This window comes from Crocodylus siamensis, chromosome 3 (assembly GCF_052110815.1).
Source record: "Crocodylus siamensis isolate JL-2025a chromosome 3, ASM5211081v1, whole genome shotgun sequence".
NCBI classification, from domain to species: domain Eukaryota; kingdom Metazoa; phylum Chordata; order Crocodylia; family Crocodylidae; genus Crocodylus; species Crocodylus siamensis.
This window is the reverse complement of record NC_143397.1, coordinates 25083024-25099921: the sequence shown is the minus strand read 5'-3', so window position 1 is coordinate 25099921 and position 16898 is coordinate 25083024. Positions and strand designations below refer to the sequence as shown.

At 46.5% G+C, this 16898-nt stretch overlaps 1 protein-coding gene across 1 annotated transcript in view; it reads right to left on the bottom strand.

The window, feature by feature from the left end:
- WDR70 (WD repeat domain 70) overlaps positions 1–16898 on the bottom strand; it is a 275742-nt gene that overhangs the window by 22190 nt on the left and 236654 nt on the right. Inside the window, exons 15-17 of the mRNA XM_090037959.1 lie at positions 13613–13692; positions 12169–12285; positions 9355–9517 (exon numbers count right to left, since the gene is read on the bottom strand). Coding sequence (XP_089894085.1) covers positions 9355–9517; positions 12169–12285; positions 13613–13692 — 360 coding nt within the window. The remainder of the gene's footprint in view (positions 1–9354; positions 9518–12168; positions 12286–13612; positions 13693–16898) is intronic.

Below are 16898 nucleotides of genomic sequence, written 5' to 3'. Positions count from 1 at the left end.
CTAACCCAGGAGGTGCACAGCCCCACCAGGGGAGACGCCTTGTTGGACTTGGTGCTGGCCACGGGTGATGTCCTGGTGAGGGGGCTGCGGGTGCTCGACCACCTGGGTGACAGCGATCATCGCCTGCTGGAATTCACCATCCAGCGCACGGTGGCAAAGGCATGCAGTAAGGCAGCGACCCTAGATTTTAGGAGGGCAAACTTCAACGAGCTAAGGAGGATAGTTGGAGAAGCGCTGAGGTCCCGGAGGAGAGGGGAGCCAGGTGTCTAAGGAGAGTGGTCGCTCCTTAAGGAGACGATCCTCCAAGCCCAAAGGAAGGTAATCCCAATGAGGATCAAAGGGAGCAGGAGAGCACACAGGTCTCCATGGCTCACCAAAAGCATCCGGGAATGTCTCCTTGCTAAAAAGGAGGCTTACACCCAATGGAAAGAAGGGGTCATCACCAGGGAGGACTATTCTGTAGTTGCTTGGGGATGTAGGGGGGTAGTTAGGAAGGCCAAGGCAGAGAGGAACTGGGACTAGCTTCCCAGATTAAGCACAATAAGAAGTCCTTTTTTAAATACATAGGGGGTAAAAAGAAGGTCCCGGGTAATGTGGGGCCCTTGCAGGACGCATTGGGAAACTTGGTCGTCACACCGGACGGCAAAGCTAACATGTTTAACGATTTCTTTGCCTCCGTCTTCCTAAGTAGGGACCAGAACAGCCACCTCCCTCCTGGGCCCCCCTCAGGCCCGGGGGGAGGCACACCTGGGCCACGGGTTAGCGAGGATTTAGTTAGGGAGCTTCTGGAGGAGTTGGACGTATTCAAGTCAGCTGGTCCAGATGATCTTCACCCTAGAGTTCTAAAGGAACTGGCCGAGGTCACTGCAAGTCCCCTGGCATGGCTTTACAAGCACTCGTGGTGCTCTGGTGAGGTACTGGAGGACTAGAAGAGGGCCAACGTGGGCCCCATCTTCAAAAAAGGCAGGAAGGAGGACCCAGGAAACTATAGGCCGGTTAGTCTTACCTCGATCCTAGGCAAGCTGTTCGAGAAAATTATGCTGGCACACATCCAGGAGGGGCCAGCAGGGGACTGCATGCTTAGGGGCAACCAACACGGGTTCATCAGTGGCAGGTCCTGTCAGACCAACCTGGTGGCCTTTTACGATCAGATCACCAGATCATGAGATGCAGGGGTAGCAGTGGATATAGTCTTCCTGGACTTCCGGAAGGCTTTTCACACTATCTCTCACCCCATTCTCATTAAGAAACTGGGGGGCTGTGGTGTAGACACCCACACGGTCAAATGGGTCGCCAACTGGCTGGAGGGCCGCACCCAGAGGGTGGTAGTGGATGGGTCCTTCTCAACCTGGAAGGATGTGGGCAGTGGGGTTCCGCAGGGCTCAGTCCTCGGGCCTGCACTGTTCAACATCTTTGTCAGTGATTTGGACAAGGGGGTAAAAAGCACCCTGTTCAAATTTGCTGATGACACTAAGATGTGGGGGAACATGGGCACACTGGAAGGATGCAACAGGCTACAATCAGACCTAGACAGGTTACAAGGGTGGGCGGACAAGAATAGGATAGGTTTCAACACAGACAAGTGCAAGGTGATGCACCTCAGGAGGAACAATTGGCACCATGCCTACAGGTTGGGGAACTCCCCTCTTGTCAGCATGGAGGCAGAAAAGGATCTTGGGGTCATCACTGACTCCAAGATGAACATGGGCCGGCAGTGTGGGGAGGCAGTTAGGAAGGCCAACCGCACCTTGGCATGCATCCACAGATGCATCTCGAGCAGGTCCAAAGAGGTGATCCTCCCCCTCTATGCGGCACTGGTCAGGCCGCAGTTGGAGTACTGCATCCAGTTCTGGGCGCCATGCTTCAAGAGGGATGTTGACAGCATGGAGAGGGTCCAGAGGAGGGCCACTCGTATGACCAGGGGACAACAGGGCAGGCCCTATGAGGAGAGGCTATGGGACCTGAACCTGTTCAGCCTCCAAAAGAGAAGGGTGAGGGGGGATCTTGTGACCTGTTATAAACTAGTCAGGGGGGAGCAGCAGGCACTGGGGGAGTCACTGTTCCCCCAAGCACTGCCAGGAGTGACCAGGAATAACGGTCACAAGCTGGCAGAGGGTAGGTTTAGGTTAGATACCAGGAGGCGCTACTTCACGGTCAGGGCAGCTAGGGTCTGGAATCAGCTTCCAAGAGAAGTGGTGCAGGCTCCTACCCTGGGGGTGTTTAAGAGGAGGTTAGATGAACACCTTGCTGGGGTTGTTTGACCCCAGTACTCTTTCCTGCCATGGCAGGGGGTCGGACTAGATGATCTGCTCAGGTCCCTTCCGACCCTAGAAACTATGAAACTGTTCGTGATCTTCTGTTTGCTGCTGTTTCCTGAATGCCAAATCTGAGTCTGACATGCAGCAAAGTATGCAGCATTTCTCTTCAGCTTGTGACAACTTTGGTTTCACAGTCAACACTAAGAAGACAGCAGTGATGCAGCAGCCTACACCAGGAAAGCCTTACCTGGTAGAACCTACTATCACAATGAATAGCCAAGCCCTCCAGGCAGTGGACAATAGGGCTGTACAAAACAGCACAGTTTTGTTTCAACTTCCATTTTGCCATTTCAACAGGACAGCATTTCATTTTGAGTTTTGCTTCATTTAGTTTTGAAAGCACTGCTCCATTTTGCTCTGTTGAAAAGGTTTTGACGTTTTGCCCATAGGCTATAAGAGGGAAGCACGAGACTGCCTATAACTTTGTCATTTCTTGCATGAATGGTAGCGCCTTCTGAGGCCATGAAGCCTGCCAAGTTTCAAAGAGACAGGTACAGGGGATTCTGGGGAACTGCACCTCAAAGTCTTGAAAGCAAAACTCATGTCACGTGTGTGTTAAGGCACAGCAGGGTGAAAACTGGAGGCATGGTAGCCCCTACTGAGGCCTGCCAGCTATCTAGAAGATAGGCACAGGGGTTTCTTGGAAACTGCACCGCAAGCTGCTGACAAGCAGAATTCATGATGTGTGACTTTGTGTGTCAAGGCACAGTGGGCTGAAAACTGCAGGCATGGTAGCCCACGCTGAGGCCATGGAGCCTGCCAAGTTTCAAGGAGATAGGTACAGGGGTTTCTGGGAAACTGCACCTCAAACTGTTCAGAGCAAAACTTGTGTCACTTGTAAATGTGAAGGCACAGAGAAAGCTCAGTTTAAACAATGCTTTTTATGCTGTTTTTCCGTCCCTCTTCCAGAGCACTGGGATTGGAAGGCACCTCAGGGAAGGATCACAGTCACTGGCCAGCTACACAGTCAATACCAGAGTAGTCCTTCACCCCCTTCCCCACACTCCTTAATTTTTCTTTAGCTGCAAGCAAGCCCAGCTTTGAAACTCGAAATGTTTCAACTGCCCTTTTTTAGTTTCGAGGCTGTTTCAAAGCCTTTAGTTTTGTTTCCATTTCACTGTTTGGAGCTCAAAACACTCGTCGAAATTTTGCATAGCTTTAGTGGACAAGTTTACCTATCTTTGGCAGCAGTTCACACTGATGATGAAACCAATGCCAAAATGCCTAAAGCAAGTGTGGACTTCTGCAGACTACATGCAAATGTGGGGGAGTGCAGAGCCATCAGTCAACAAACAAAACTAAAGGTGTACAAAGCCAACTTGTTGCCAATCCTGGTGTATGCTGGTAAAACCTGGATGGTGTACAAACACCATCTTATGAAGCTGAACCACATTCACATGGGCTGTCTGAAGAAACTGATGAGAATAAGATGGCAAGACAAGGTCCCAGACACTGAGGTACTTACCTGAGCAGGCATTCCAAGCATCCATGCACTGTTGATGAAATCACAGATGAGATGGGCAGGCCATGTCACCAGGATCTCAGATGAGCAACTGCCAAAGAAGATCTTTTATGGTAAGCTAAAGGAGGGAAAGTGCTTTCAGGGAGACCAGAAAAAATGCTTCAAGGAATCCCTCAAGTCATCCTTAAAACAGTTCAACATTGACCCAAAGTCTTGGTAAAATCTTGCTCATGATTGTTCCACCTGGCAAAGCCACAGCCGTATTGGAGTTACCATTTATGAGCAGATAAAAACTGCTAAGGCAGAGTAGAAGTGCAAAAGGCGTGAATCTCGCACCAGCAGCACGTCCGCTGTTGATCAAGCAATCCAAAGTGGCATCTCTTGCTGAGTGTGCCATAGAGAGTTCAAAGCACAAACTGGCCTGATCAGCCATTTATGTGTTCACAGAAACCAAAACTACCAGTGATGTCATCTTCGAATTTGAGGGACAAATAACAAACACACATATAAAAATAAAACACTGCCAAAGAAACCTAGAAAGAAAACTGATAAAGGAGTAAAGTTTCTAAAAGCTGCTCCAATAGCCAGAAGAACAAATCACATTTTATAAGAATATGTTTTGCAGACACTAAACCCCTTAAGCAGGCTTTTAAAAATGAATACCTACTAACTGTGTTTTAAAATAGTGCATTAAATGGATTCCCGCTATAATTAAAACACAACTTCCCAGCATACTACATGTAGCAGTTCCTTTAGGTAACATCCATGTTTTTCTGCATGTCTGTATATAACCTATTATGAGACCTGGATTCTAATTAGGTCTTCTGGGCAGTACTGTAATATAAATTATACATCATTATTTAGGATAATTATTACTTCCATTTTGAATATTTTTATTAAATATGTATTTTGGAAAAAGCCTGAAAAATGAAGTACAAATAAGGCATGTGTATTTATACAACAACTATAAAACTATATAGGTACAAACAATTACATAAATATAATATGCATGTTATTATATAAATAATATACATACTATATATATATATATACACACACATATATATGTGCACATACACACATTAATATAGTGTGCGTGTGTGTGTGTGTGTGTGTCTGCATATGCGCACGTGTGTGCATATAAAAACTATAGCTGTGTGCACAAATAGTTATCATCAGGGATCTGTGTTTCTCTATTTGAAAACTGCAAAGTCTCTGATTACAAAACCCCAAATCTGATTAAAATGAAACATCTTTCTCTCTCTATAGATATCTATTGAACATAATATTTTACTGATATATTTAAAATTTTAAAGCAATTTGGAAGCCTACCAATGCCTCAATCACTATAATAGAATAAATTCTAAGTACTTACATATTTTGGTATTCAATTTTGGATTCTTTATCATGGAAAAATCAGAGCTTCCCCTCCTCGTTTTGTTCATCCAGGCCCCTCACTCCCCACCCACAGTCCCTAGCCCTGCTGGTGCCTCTCACTTGCCATCCACAGCCCCTTGCCTTCCCCAGCCCTGCTGAAGAAAGCCCCAAGCTGCCAGGTCTATGGGGCCAGGGACCCAGATCTGCAGTCCCCTGGCCCCACCCAGCAGTGCCCAAGCTCTGGCTGCCACAGCAGAATGGAGTGCAGAGCCTGACTCCCTCTCCCTCATGGGGCATGGCTGGAACAGAGCCTGTCAGGGGTGGGGAAGGCGATGCAGGCTGGATTCTGCGGGCTCGGGCTCCCCACCCTGCTGCCCTCCCCCCGGGCCTCCACAGCCCAGTGGACCCAGCGTGGCAGGGCAGAGCAAGACCAGGTGAGGAAACTCAGTGCTGCCACTGGGAACTCTGTGTCACACTGGCGAGGCATATCCTGCCCATGTGGCAACAGCAAGGGGCACAACTCTGTGCTACCGCCCCCAGTGCTGCCAGCTGGGCAGAGGGCACTTTGCCAGGGCAGCGCGGGGCTTGCAGCAGCAAGGAGCTTCCACACCCAGCCCCGCTCTGCCCAGTTGTGCTGGAAACTGCCCACTGGGCAGTGGAGGCCCTGTCCCACCCCTGACAGGCTCTGCTCCAGCCATGCTGCCTGTAGGGGATGGGGAGCTGGGCTTTGCATTCCATTCTACTGTGGCAGTCGAGGCAGTAAGCCTAAGCCCATAGCAGGCAGTCTGCCCCCATCCTGCACATGGATCTGGAGGACGTGTGCCCTCCTGCCCTACACAGGGATGCATGCAGCAGCAGGCAGCCAGCCCCCTCTCCCCTCTGCATGAGCTGCCTATGGCCCTGTCCCGCTTCCCACCCAGGCCCTGCAGCCATGCTTCCAGCCCTAGGCCCCAAGCACAGCCGTGGCTAGGCAGCTGCCCCAGCCCCAACCCTGCCCAATTGTTGCCTGGCAACCATATGCATGTGTGAGCACACACTTGTACATGGCATCTCCCTGCCTGACTGCCCTTCTTCTGCTCTCCCCAGCCCTTTGCAGGCTGGAACTCTGCCAGCCTGCACAGACCTCTTAGCATAAGTGGAAAATCTGCATTTTTCTCTGCTAAAATAAAAAATTCACATTTTTCCTAGTTAAGATGGAAATCCAAGTTTTTGGGGTTTTTTTTGTTTTTCTGTGAGAAACAGAAAACCTGGAACCCTGGTTGTCATATAACTGGCTAAGGTCTAAGTCTGCATGTGCAAATATAGCATAAAATACAGACATGCATTTTTTTTTTTAACATCAAGTATGTTAAGGATAAAGGTCAGCAAAAATATAATATGATATAGGGAAAAGTACTACATTTTTGTGTGCTTATATAAATAAAAATTAACTTTAAATTGCATATGCCATAGAATAATTCTTAAAAACAAGTTTCCAAAGCAAGGTTAATGGCAATTTCATTGGCATGAAATTTATCACTGACAAGCCAGTAAGCTGTTGGCTATTGTCCAACTCCCCCACACACATATCACCGTCTGGTGTGTAAGCTAATAGCATAGTGGACTTGCATCCTCCCCACTTCTCAGCCAGCTCTTTTCTTCCCCTGCAGCTACATCTTTTAACAAGATACCGTAATGAAATCTGCCCACCTGACACAGCGAGCCTTTTGCAATACCGCTATGTTTTAAAACTTTTGTGTATATTGCATTGCAGGTGTCAGGGATGAAACTTAATATACAATCAGTGACATTACCTGGCCAAAAATACAAAAAGACGCCAACCTATTGATGGAATGAATAGCTGTACTTACTTCTGGGAATATTTTCTAAATGACAATAAATAAACTAGATTTCATAGTACATTTCCTCTCTTGCACATCTGAATCCCTAGATAATTTAAATGGCCATACATTGAATCTCTAATGCAGTAAACTGTACAAAATCATGCTTTTAAATACTTCTTAATTTCAACTGGTAACATAGGTTACACTGTATTAGTCATTTATTTTAAATATTTTATAACAATGCCATAGGTGCTGCACAAGGTAATAATTACCAGTTCAAATCCAGGCTAGGTCAGTAGCACTTGTTTTGTGGCCAGCCTCAAGACATGGTGTAGATTAGAAACCAAGGGAGATCCTATTTCACCTATTAGGATAAAACTTATGCTTGAGCAGGACTCTGCCCTGCTCAAGTCACTGAAAATGTGACATTAATTTGTCTACTTTTGTAACCTGCCTTTATCTTAGCCTCAAGAATAAGTCACAAGACCCGGGAAGGAGGTGAAGAAGGACCCACTTGCCTTTAGCATTAATGGGTATTCAGGATTTGAGCAGGGAAGAACAGAATAGCATTCAGATGCCTAACAGCATGATCCCAACCAGGGCCATCCCTGGCGGGGGCGTGGGGTGTGAATCACGGTGACCGCCCCGGGCCTCGTGCTTTGGAGGGCCCCGTAGAGCCGGCTGGAGCAGCAGCAGTGACTCCACGCTGCTGCTGGGCCCCCACTGAACCTGCCGCCGAATCCGGAGCATCCAGCCACTTGGCACCCCCTCTCCCCTGCCGCCAAATCTGCTGCCGGCTTCCTCAGGTCCAGGGGTGGGGCCCTGCACAGGCTGATTTGCCTTGGGACCTGCACCCTGCTCAGATTGTCTCTTGTTCCAGCTGTCCAAAACCCAAACAGCCACTGCTATTACATTGCTGTAAGCCTGAAGGTAGTTTTCAAATTTGCCTTTTACTTTGTTATTTTCTTATTATAAAGATAAAAATTAGAGGAAGTAATTCTAGGAAATAAAGCACTGGACTGGGAATTAGAAGCATAGCTGTTCTCAACTCTGCCTGCTAAATGACCTTGGGCAAACCATTTAATCTCTCTGTACAACTTACTTTCTGCAGCTGTAAAATTTGTCTTAGTGATTCTTACCTTGCATGGGAGGCATTTTGAGGTCTAGATATGAAAACGTGTTATATTGTTAACACCAATAATTTGGAAGCAAAAATGTTGATGAATTGATTCAATCTTTACCAGCAAAGCCTGAACCAATTTGGAGGTGGATAGACATTCCCTTTTAATTCTAGAAATGCAGGCACATGTCTGAATTGGCTCAGGCTAGAAGCCTGGAGGTGCTAGAGGAGCCTTCCCTTCTCCTCCACAATGCTGAGCTGAGTGGGGGCATGGCCAGGCCCTGGAAGGATGCTCTGATGTTCTTGCTGCTCCTGAGAGGCCCAACAGGAAATGTTTATCACACCTAACTCAGTATTTTTCAACCCATTAAGAAAACAAAGCCTGTCTTGAAGCTCTTCTTAAACAGCTTTTCCAAGGAAGGACATTAAGATACCTGTTGATTAGCTCCAAAAAGCCTGCCTGACTTTGTCATCTTCCACAGCACAGACAGTAGCCAGCATGTAGTCTGCTAGTTAATGGTGAGATGTCTGTGAAAGGCGTGGGTGAGGAGGGGAGGGGGAAATAATCCCTGCTTAGCAGACAGAAGCCAGGCACACGCTCTGTGTCTGCAAGTCTCTGCTGGAGCTGCAGCCAGGGAGCAGAGGGGAGGGGCCAGCCCTGCTGTGGAACAAAGAGCCCTGCCCAGCCGAGAGAGCATGCTGGGATGCTGGGGGAGTTTGGTTTAACTTAAACCAGCAAGAGGTCTGGGACAGACATTCCATAAACCAGTTTGAGCCAATAATTAGGTCTGATACTACATTCAACCAGGTTTATCTCAAACTGGTTTCTGTAATTTTCAAACTGGCTTATGTGCACTGAACATCTGTTCTGTGACAGGTTTAAACCAGTTTCTGATCACTTAAACTGGTTTGTGTGTAATCCCTGTCCTTACCCATAAAGTAAGGGTGCTTAATGGGGTTTAACTACACAGATTTAGCAGAATAAAAACCATTATGACTAATAAGTTTAGCAAGCTTTAAAGTAGTTTTTGAGTCCTGAAAGACTACTTTTAAAAATTGATATTTATACTTTTAACAACTTAATGTGCTTCAAATACTACCTTCATATTAGACCTTGACATACTGTTAGTTTACATATGCATGGCAAGAATCCAGAAAAGACAAAGAATGCTGTTAAAAATATATTTCTTCTATTTATACTGAAATCCCAGTGGGTTTTAGAAGTATTACTTGCATTTAAAATTATTTCCTTACTTAGAATATGCTGGCGCAACCCAGTATGGGTTTTCCTCAGCTTCCTTTGCATGACGTAAAATGGCCTCTCTAGGGTTGCTATCATCAGTTTTATCCAGTGCAATATTCTTGACTATATATGATGACAAGGTACCACCGTGTGTTCCAACTCGCCCACCACGACCTACAACAGAAAAACAGTAATTTGAGAGACAAATCTAAAAAATAGCCAGAGAAACTAAAGATGCCTGTGTCTGTAACACGGATGGAGTATGGGAGCTACATAATATTATTGAGGAAGTAGATATACAGAACAGAAAATGCATTGACAACTACTTTCACACAAGACTTCTCCTAAATATATTATGGGTCTGGTAAAAAATGGAGTGCTTAGTTATTCATAGCATCACTTCAACCAGTGAGCAATGTCTATTGCTCTAGGCACTGTGCAAACACATATTTGATGGCCTCTCTATACGTGCAGGTAAAGGTGTGATCTAAAGGTAGGATCTAAAGAGTAATCCACATAATCACGTCTCCTTCCATGCCAGATGTGCATGCCAGGAGCGTGACTGTGGAATTTCAAATCAGATCCCACCATGCCTTACTACCACTACACGGTGAGCCTGACCCTGGACTCTCCCTGAACTGGCAAGAAGCAAGCTCCCATGACTGGGAGCCCCCTCAGCTAATCAGGCACCCAGCCATGGAGGCACCCACCATGCCCCTGTAGCTGGGAGACTGCAGCTGCTGCAATCTCCCAGCTGAGGTGTGACATGCAATTCAATTAATGGCATGATAGGAAACAACTACAAAGTTATTACACATATTTTGTCAAATAACTGTAGCTTATTCCTCTTTTTATCATGCCATTAACTGATTGAATGTGTTGCTGGGTGACCATTTAAGGCAGGGTTGGGCAAAATATGACCTGAAGGCTGGATTCAGCCCACAAACTGATCCAACCCCTGGCTGCCCCCCCCATGGAGCTCTGCATGGGGCCAAGCCACACCCACTCCTGTTCAGGCAGCCCACACCACACTGCTGCCTATACCCGTTGGCCCAGGCCCTGACCAGCATGTGCAGCTTCTGGAGGGGCTGTTCCTGGTGCAGCTCTGCTTCCTTCACCTCCAGCAGGAGCCACTTGGCTGAAGCTTCCCACCCACCTACCCACTTTCCTAGAGCAGTGCTGGAAGCCACTGCTAGAGGTGAGGGGAGCAGAGCAGTACCCAACTGGCTGCAGCCACACCAGGAACTCCCCGCTGGAAGAAGTGCACACTGGCCAGGGCCCAGGTTGTGGGGGCTGTTTTGCTCCCCACGCCTCCAGCTGCAATGCCTGCCCTTGCTGCGCTGAGGGGCAAGGAGTTGGGGGGAATTTCAGTGAGGTGGCTCCTGCCCCAGCATACGAGGCTCTGGCTGCATCTCCCAGATGCCTTCCACCCATTCCATCTGCCTGGTGTGAAGCAGTCACCTGCAGGCAGGTGCAGTGGGTAGAAAGCAGCTGTGAACTGGAGTCAGAGCCCTGCCTGCGCACTGGGACAGGAGCCACTTGACTGAAGCTTCCCTCCTGCCCGCCCAGAATAGCATAGCAAGTGCAGGAGGCAAGGGGAGCAGAACAGCCCTGCTGGCCTAGGGCCTGGCCAGCAAGTGCAGCCACTGGGGTTGTTCCCAGTGCAGCTGCAGCTGGTTGGGCGATGCTGTGTTTCCCTTGCCTCCAGTGGTGGCTCCTCCTGTTCCTGCCCCTGCCCCTGCCCCGGGCAGGCATGCAGGAAGCCTCAGCCTGGCGGCTCCTGCTGGAGACAAGAGAGCAGAACATCACCTGGCTGGCTGCAGGTGCACTGGGAACAGCCCTGCCAGAAGTTGCACACACCACAGCTTGCCCAGTCTGCAGCTGTCCCCATGGCTTGGTCCCACGTGGAGCACTGTGGGGGCAGCCCCAGACCAGGCGAGTTCTGCTGAATCACTTTCATGCCTCCCCCAACTGGCTCCTGGAACTTAGCACACAGACAGCAATGCCTCCCGCAACACACATGCACACCTGCCTCCCCCACAGCTTCCTCCTCCCCCTCCCCCCCACACTGGGCAGCGAGTGGATTGCGCTTGCCACACTCCTGAACACTGGTAATCATCTGCTCAGAGCCCCATAGGAAGTTTCGATGAGTTGTTGCATGGGGGGAGGGGGGAGGAGAGGGGTGCTGACTCAGTGTGTAATAACTCATCCGAAAGCTGTATGTGGATGCCTTAAGTTTACCATGTAAATGGGCCAAAGACAGTGTACAGCCAAATAATGATTGAAGTAAAGGAGAAGGCTGAGGGGGAACATGACAATGGCCTATGAAACCATGAAAGCTGTGTACGAAGTGACCAGCAAACTGGTGTTCACCAAGTCCCAGAATACTAGAACAGGGGGGCACCCACTGAAGTGTGAGAGGTTTAAAACGGACATGAGAAAGCACTTCTTTTATGTGACTCGTAGTTACATTCATTGCCACAGGAGATGGTAGAGGCAGATAGCATAGCCACATTTAAAAAGGGACTGGATAAATTCATGGATGACAGATCTATTAATGGCTATTGAACAGAATGGTTGGAGATGTTTCCTCTGGCAGCTCTTAAGCCAATAACAGTAGATGCCAGGGAGGGTACTGAATATGGGACAGATAACTCTAGATAATATCTAGTTCAATGCTCTCCCTGTAAACCATCCAGGGCTAGATGGACCATTGGTCTGACCCAGTGTAGCACTTACGTTCTTAAATCTAAAGAAGCACGAGCAAGAGATACTTATAGATCTCCAGTATAATTTTCCTTTTGCTTATAACAAGTCTGGATTACCTGGTCCTGCTACTGGAGGTTCTGGTTTGTGAGATTTCACAGGATCCAATCTATCCTTTTCCAACTGTTTCCTTGTACTTCGTTGTCGTGGTTCACGGAACATTGGAAGGGCATGAGCTGAAGAAGATTCACATTAAAAAAAAAATCTAAATGTTAGTGTCCATATTTGCCTTTAAATTTTTTATCCTATGGGCCAGATTATGAGTAGCTTTCATGCAAGAGGGATACAAGAATGCCTTACCTGCTTGCACAATTCTTTATCAAAATATGTTTTATAGTGCTTTGTGAATTTAGGTTGGAAGAATCTAATTAACTAAGTCACAATTTGGCTCAAACATCAGAGTTACATATACCTAATTCTGGAGAAAATTGCTATGGGATCTGTGTGGTGTTTTTAACCTCCAAACAAAAGGCGATATTGTCAGCAGGATAGGGTGATCTCTAATATGGCAACACTGTGGATTTTTTTTTACTGAGGAAGACAGAACTCACTGACTCATCAATATCACTTTCCAGGTTGTTCTTGAAAGCCTGCTTAATGTTTTAGACTTGATAAAACCACAGTCCAGGTGACATGGCTGTATACCTCTAGGAATAAATATTTAGATTTTATTTTTGCAGATTTCATGAAATATGAGGTGGCTGAAACATTTGTTGGCAAGCAGAGCGCTTGATTGGTCTGCATAGAGCATCTGAGGTGACTAATGCACAGATCCAAGCTTTTTGCTGTATGCAGAGAAAAGTTTGCTAGAGGAAAATCCAAGCTGATTAATAACATGCCTGTATTTTAGAAGTAACACCTAATCCCCTCCAGTCACATTTATGCATGTTAAGCAGCCCTATGAAACTCTGAGACTAAAGCATGGCTCACTGAATGTTATACATGGAAAGATATTCCATTTCAGAAAAGGAATTATTTTACTTTTCTAAGAATTACAATAGAAAAATGTGCTTTTTGAAATGCTCCTACTCATCCCACCCAGAAATGTCACATACAACTGCAACATATCTTAACAAAAAGCCCAACACCCTTTAACAAAACTCAAGTGAAACTTAAGATATTATCAATTTAGAAACATTTTCCACTTCCATACTGCGTATGGAAGTACCTTCATCAGGCCTCAATGTTCAAGAAAAAACTAAACAATTAGGAACAAAATAGTTAGGAAGCCACCCTGGCTTTCTAAAGGCAAACTTTTGGTCATTCAGACTTTTGCCAGAAACAGCTCATATCTACTTCTGGCAAATATTATTACTAACAAGTGAATTCTTGGCTACACACAAGTTCCTAAATAGTTCCATTAAAATGCGCAAGTAATAGAAAATACTTTATTAATGTGACAAAGTATAAGGGGAAATATAAATGATTTAGAGATTCTGGAAAATATGTAATGCATGACAAAAACAAAACAGCTTCTTATAAGGGTATATTTAAATTACTTACGTGTTATAATGTAATCCTGTGTAAGTGTCTCTGCTTGTCTAGCTTTCCGTTTGGTTTTAACCACACATAATTTTGCTCCCCTAGGAGGAAACATACCATGCCTTAGTTTGCTTCTTTATAACAAGTAGTAATGATTTAAGACAAATATTCCTGACTGTGTTAAATGGAACTTTAAAAGTTCACTAATATGTTTCTCCTTGTGTGCATGTATATATGTCCATGTAAGCAAGGCTAGAGAGATAAATACATGTTATAGTATTGTTTAAGAGGGAAGTGAAAAGAAAGTGGCAGATTTATTTTATCCTCCACTTGCCTACGACAAAACTCCCCTCCCACTCAGTTTGCAACAGTTGAAACATGTTATCCTCCCTTAAGCAACAGGCATGCAGAAATATAAGTGGAGCTGCATTAAGAACTGTGGAGAGAAAGCTTGCTTAAGTTTTGCTGGCAGTAAGCGCGACCTATCTTGGTGCTATTATTTCAGCCCCTCTGTAAGCACTAAGCATCTATATGCACATTTTTGCAAAGGATGGAAAAGGAAACCCCAAACCAGACTGGCTCTGAAGACACTAAACTAGGGCTTACATGAGCAATATATACTGCTACAGGCAAGTGTACACCTCTTTCATTTGAGCCTCAGGGTCAGAGATTTGCTCTGATGAACCTAGGGGTTACAGTAGACAATAAGCTGAATATAAGCCAACCATGTGCCCTAACCGCGAAGATAATAGCATATTAAGCTGCATTGAAAGCAGTGTTGCCAGCAGGCAGACTGAGGTGATTCTTCCCCTTTATTTTGACCTGGTGAAGCCACATCTGGAGTCCTGTCCCCAGTTTTAAGCTCCCCGCTACAGAAAGGATGCGGACAAGTTGGAGAGAATCCAGTGGAGGGCAATGAAAATACTTAGGAGGATGGGGAACATGACTTACGAAAAGAAGCTGAGGGAATTGGACTTATTTAGTCTAGAGAAGAGAAGATTGAGGGGGATTTAATTGCAGCCTTCAGCTACCTATAAGAAGGTTTGAAAGAGGATGGAGTTAGACTGTTCTCAGTGATGGCAAATAACAGAACAAGGAGCAATGGTCTCAAGTTGCAACTCGGGAAATTTAGGTTAGATATTAGGGAAAATGTTCTCCCTAGAAGGTAGTAAAGCACTGGAACTGGCTACCCAGAGAGGTTGTGGAATCTCTTAGGGTTTCAAGATCTGGCTAGACAAAGCCTTGGCTGAGATGATCTAGTTAGGGATGATCCTACTCTGAGTAGGGAGTCAGACTAGATGACCTCCTGAGGTCCCTTCCAACCCTAAATTTCTATGATTCTGTTATATAACCACCTAGTTAAAACACAGGACAGTGCTGGCCAACTTCTGTGCAGCTGGGGGCCACATACCATGTGGGCTGTGGTTTCAGAAGCCACACACCAAGGCCCACTCCATGAGCAAGTGCCCTCCCTACCCTGTTGCGCAGGCAACCTCACCCCACTGTGTGCACAAAGTGGCATCCCAGACAGAGGTAATGGTGTTCAGCAGACCTCATGGTCTGGTAGGAAGGATTGAGACACTTCTCACTGACGGGGGTTCAGTCTCCCCTTGTCACTCAAGTTCACAGCCTGAATCCTCTACTGCACCTGGATCTCCAGGTGGTTCTGATGGCTTGGAGCTCCTTTTATCATCTCTAACTGGTAAGAAGTCTGTGACCCTTTCTTTCAGATTTACCATCATTCATTCTTTTATAACAATGAGGCAAGACTCCTGCAATGCCTCTATGTGGGGCTAACCTTAGTTCATGACTATATATCGACTTTTCCCTTATGCTCTATTTCAATCCTTAATGTCAGCAGAGAGCAACCTCCTGCTGGTACCATCAATGCACCAAGTTCACCTGGCAAAACATGTAGAAGGTCATTTTCAAAGGTCCCTCCTCAGCTTTAGAATTCCTTCCCCTTTTTGGCTCACTGGAACCCAAGACTAGACCTCTTCCAGAAAGAGGAAGACCTCCTTCTTCGGGTAGGTGTTTAGCAAGGAAAGTTAAGTTGGGGTACCATTTAGGGAGATTTTGTTATATATCTTTGGTAAGTTATTTTGTACTGCACTCTGCTGTAAGCCTTTGTGGAGAAGGGCAGTATATATTCATCTATATCTATAACCCCTCAATAATTAGATTCTAGACATGGAAAATTTATATTTTAAAAAATAATTTTCCATGTATAGAATCTAACTTTTGGAGGGCTGTTTTAAAATCATCCCCCCACTACAGCAGCAGGGCAAGCATTGGCCAGGGGGCAGGTGGTTGTGGGGTAGGCACCAGGGTAATTAAGTGACCTCTGTCCATTGCAGCCTGTCCTCTCCACCACTTGCCCCCCAGGGGCCAACCCCCACCCCAGAGCCTGTACATCCCTAGGCATGCTACTGTGGTGCCAGTACACCTCTACGTGCCACCTGCACCCCTCCTGCCTATCCTCTATGCTACCTGAGCTCCCACCTGTGCTTATGCCTGCTGATACCTGCCACTTCCTGCAGTGCTTGCACCCACAGGCACCTGTTCCCCACCCCCACTTGCTTCCTCTGCTGCCTGCCTCCCATGCCACTGCCCCCCTGCTTGGTACCCCTGTTGCTTGCCCTCTACTCTCCCCACCTTCCACTTGCAACTCTGGCTCTGGCTAGGGGTAGGAAGTGGGGAACATGTGCTGCCTCTGGCCCTACCCCAGCCATGCAGCAGCTGTTGTGATGGCATCGTTAGCTTCAGCCCCTACCCCAGAGCTACAGCCAGAGGCAGCAGGTGCTTTGAGCTTCCTGTGCTTGGACTCAGAGCTGCAGGTTCTGCCTCACCCCCACCCTTGCATTGATGAGGGGCTTCCCCCCTCCCATGTTGAATGGGGAAAAGAAACTCATCTTAAATTTGAGTAAATACAGTAATAAATAAATTAAGGAAAAGTCAGTTGTACACTCTCCACCTGCTTGAAGGGAAATATATCCCAATAGTCATGCCAGTCAAACTAAGGGACAAAGGAGTTAATATAATACCAAGAGAAAGCAATTTTTAGAGTTGTTAAATTCACCCATTCAATCCAAGCTGCTAGCTTTCCTCTTCATCACTCACTTCCACTTTGCTGTCCTATAGGTATGTAGTGAATGGGCATAGGTGGTAACAAAAGTGCAACAGACGGGGAGCTTTCATCCCATTCCTTCCCTCAGATTTAATTTTAAGCTAATTGTGCTCATCACTGAAACTCAAAATAAGAGTCAGGACCCCAAACAAAATACAACATTAGAACCACAAAAATGAC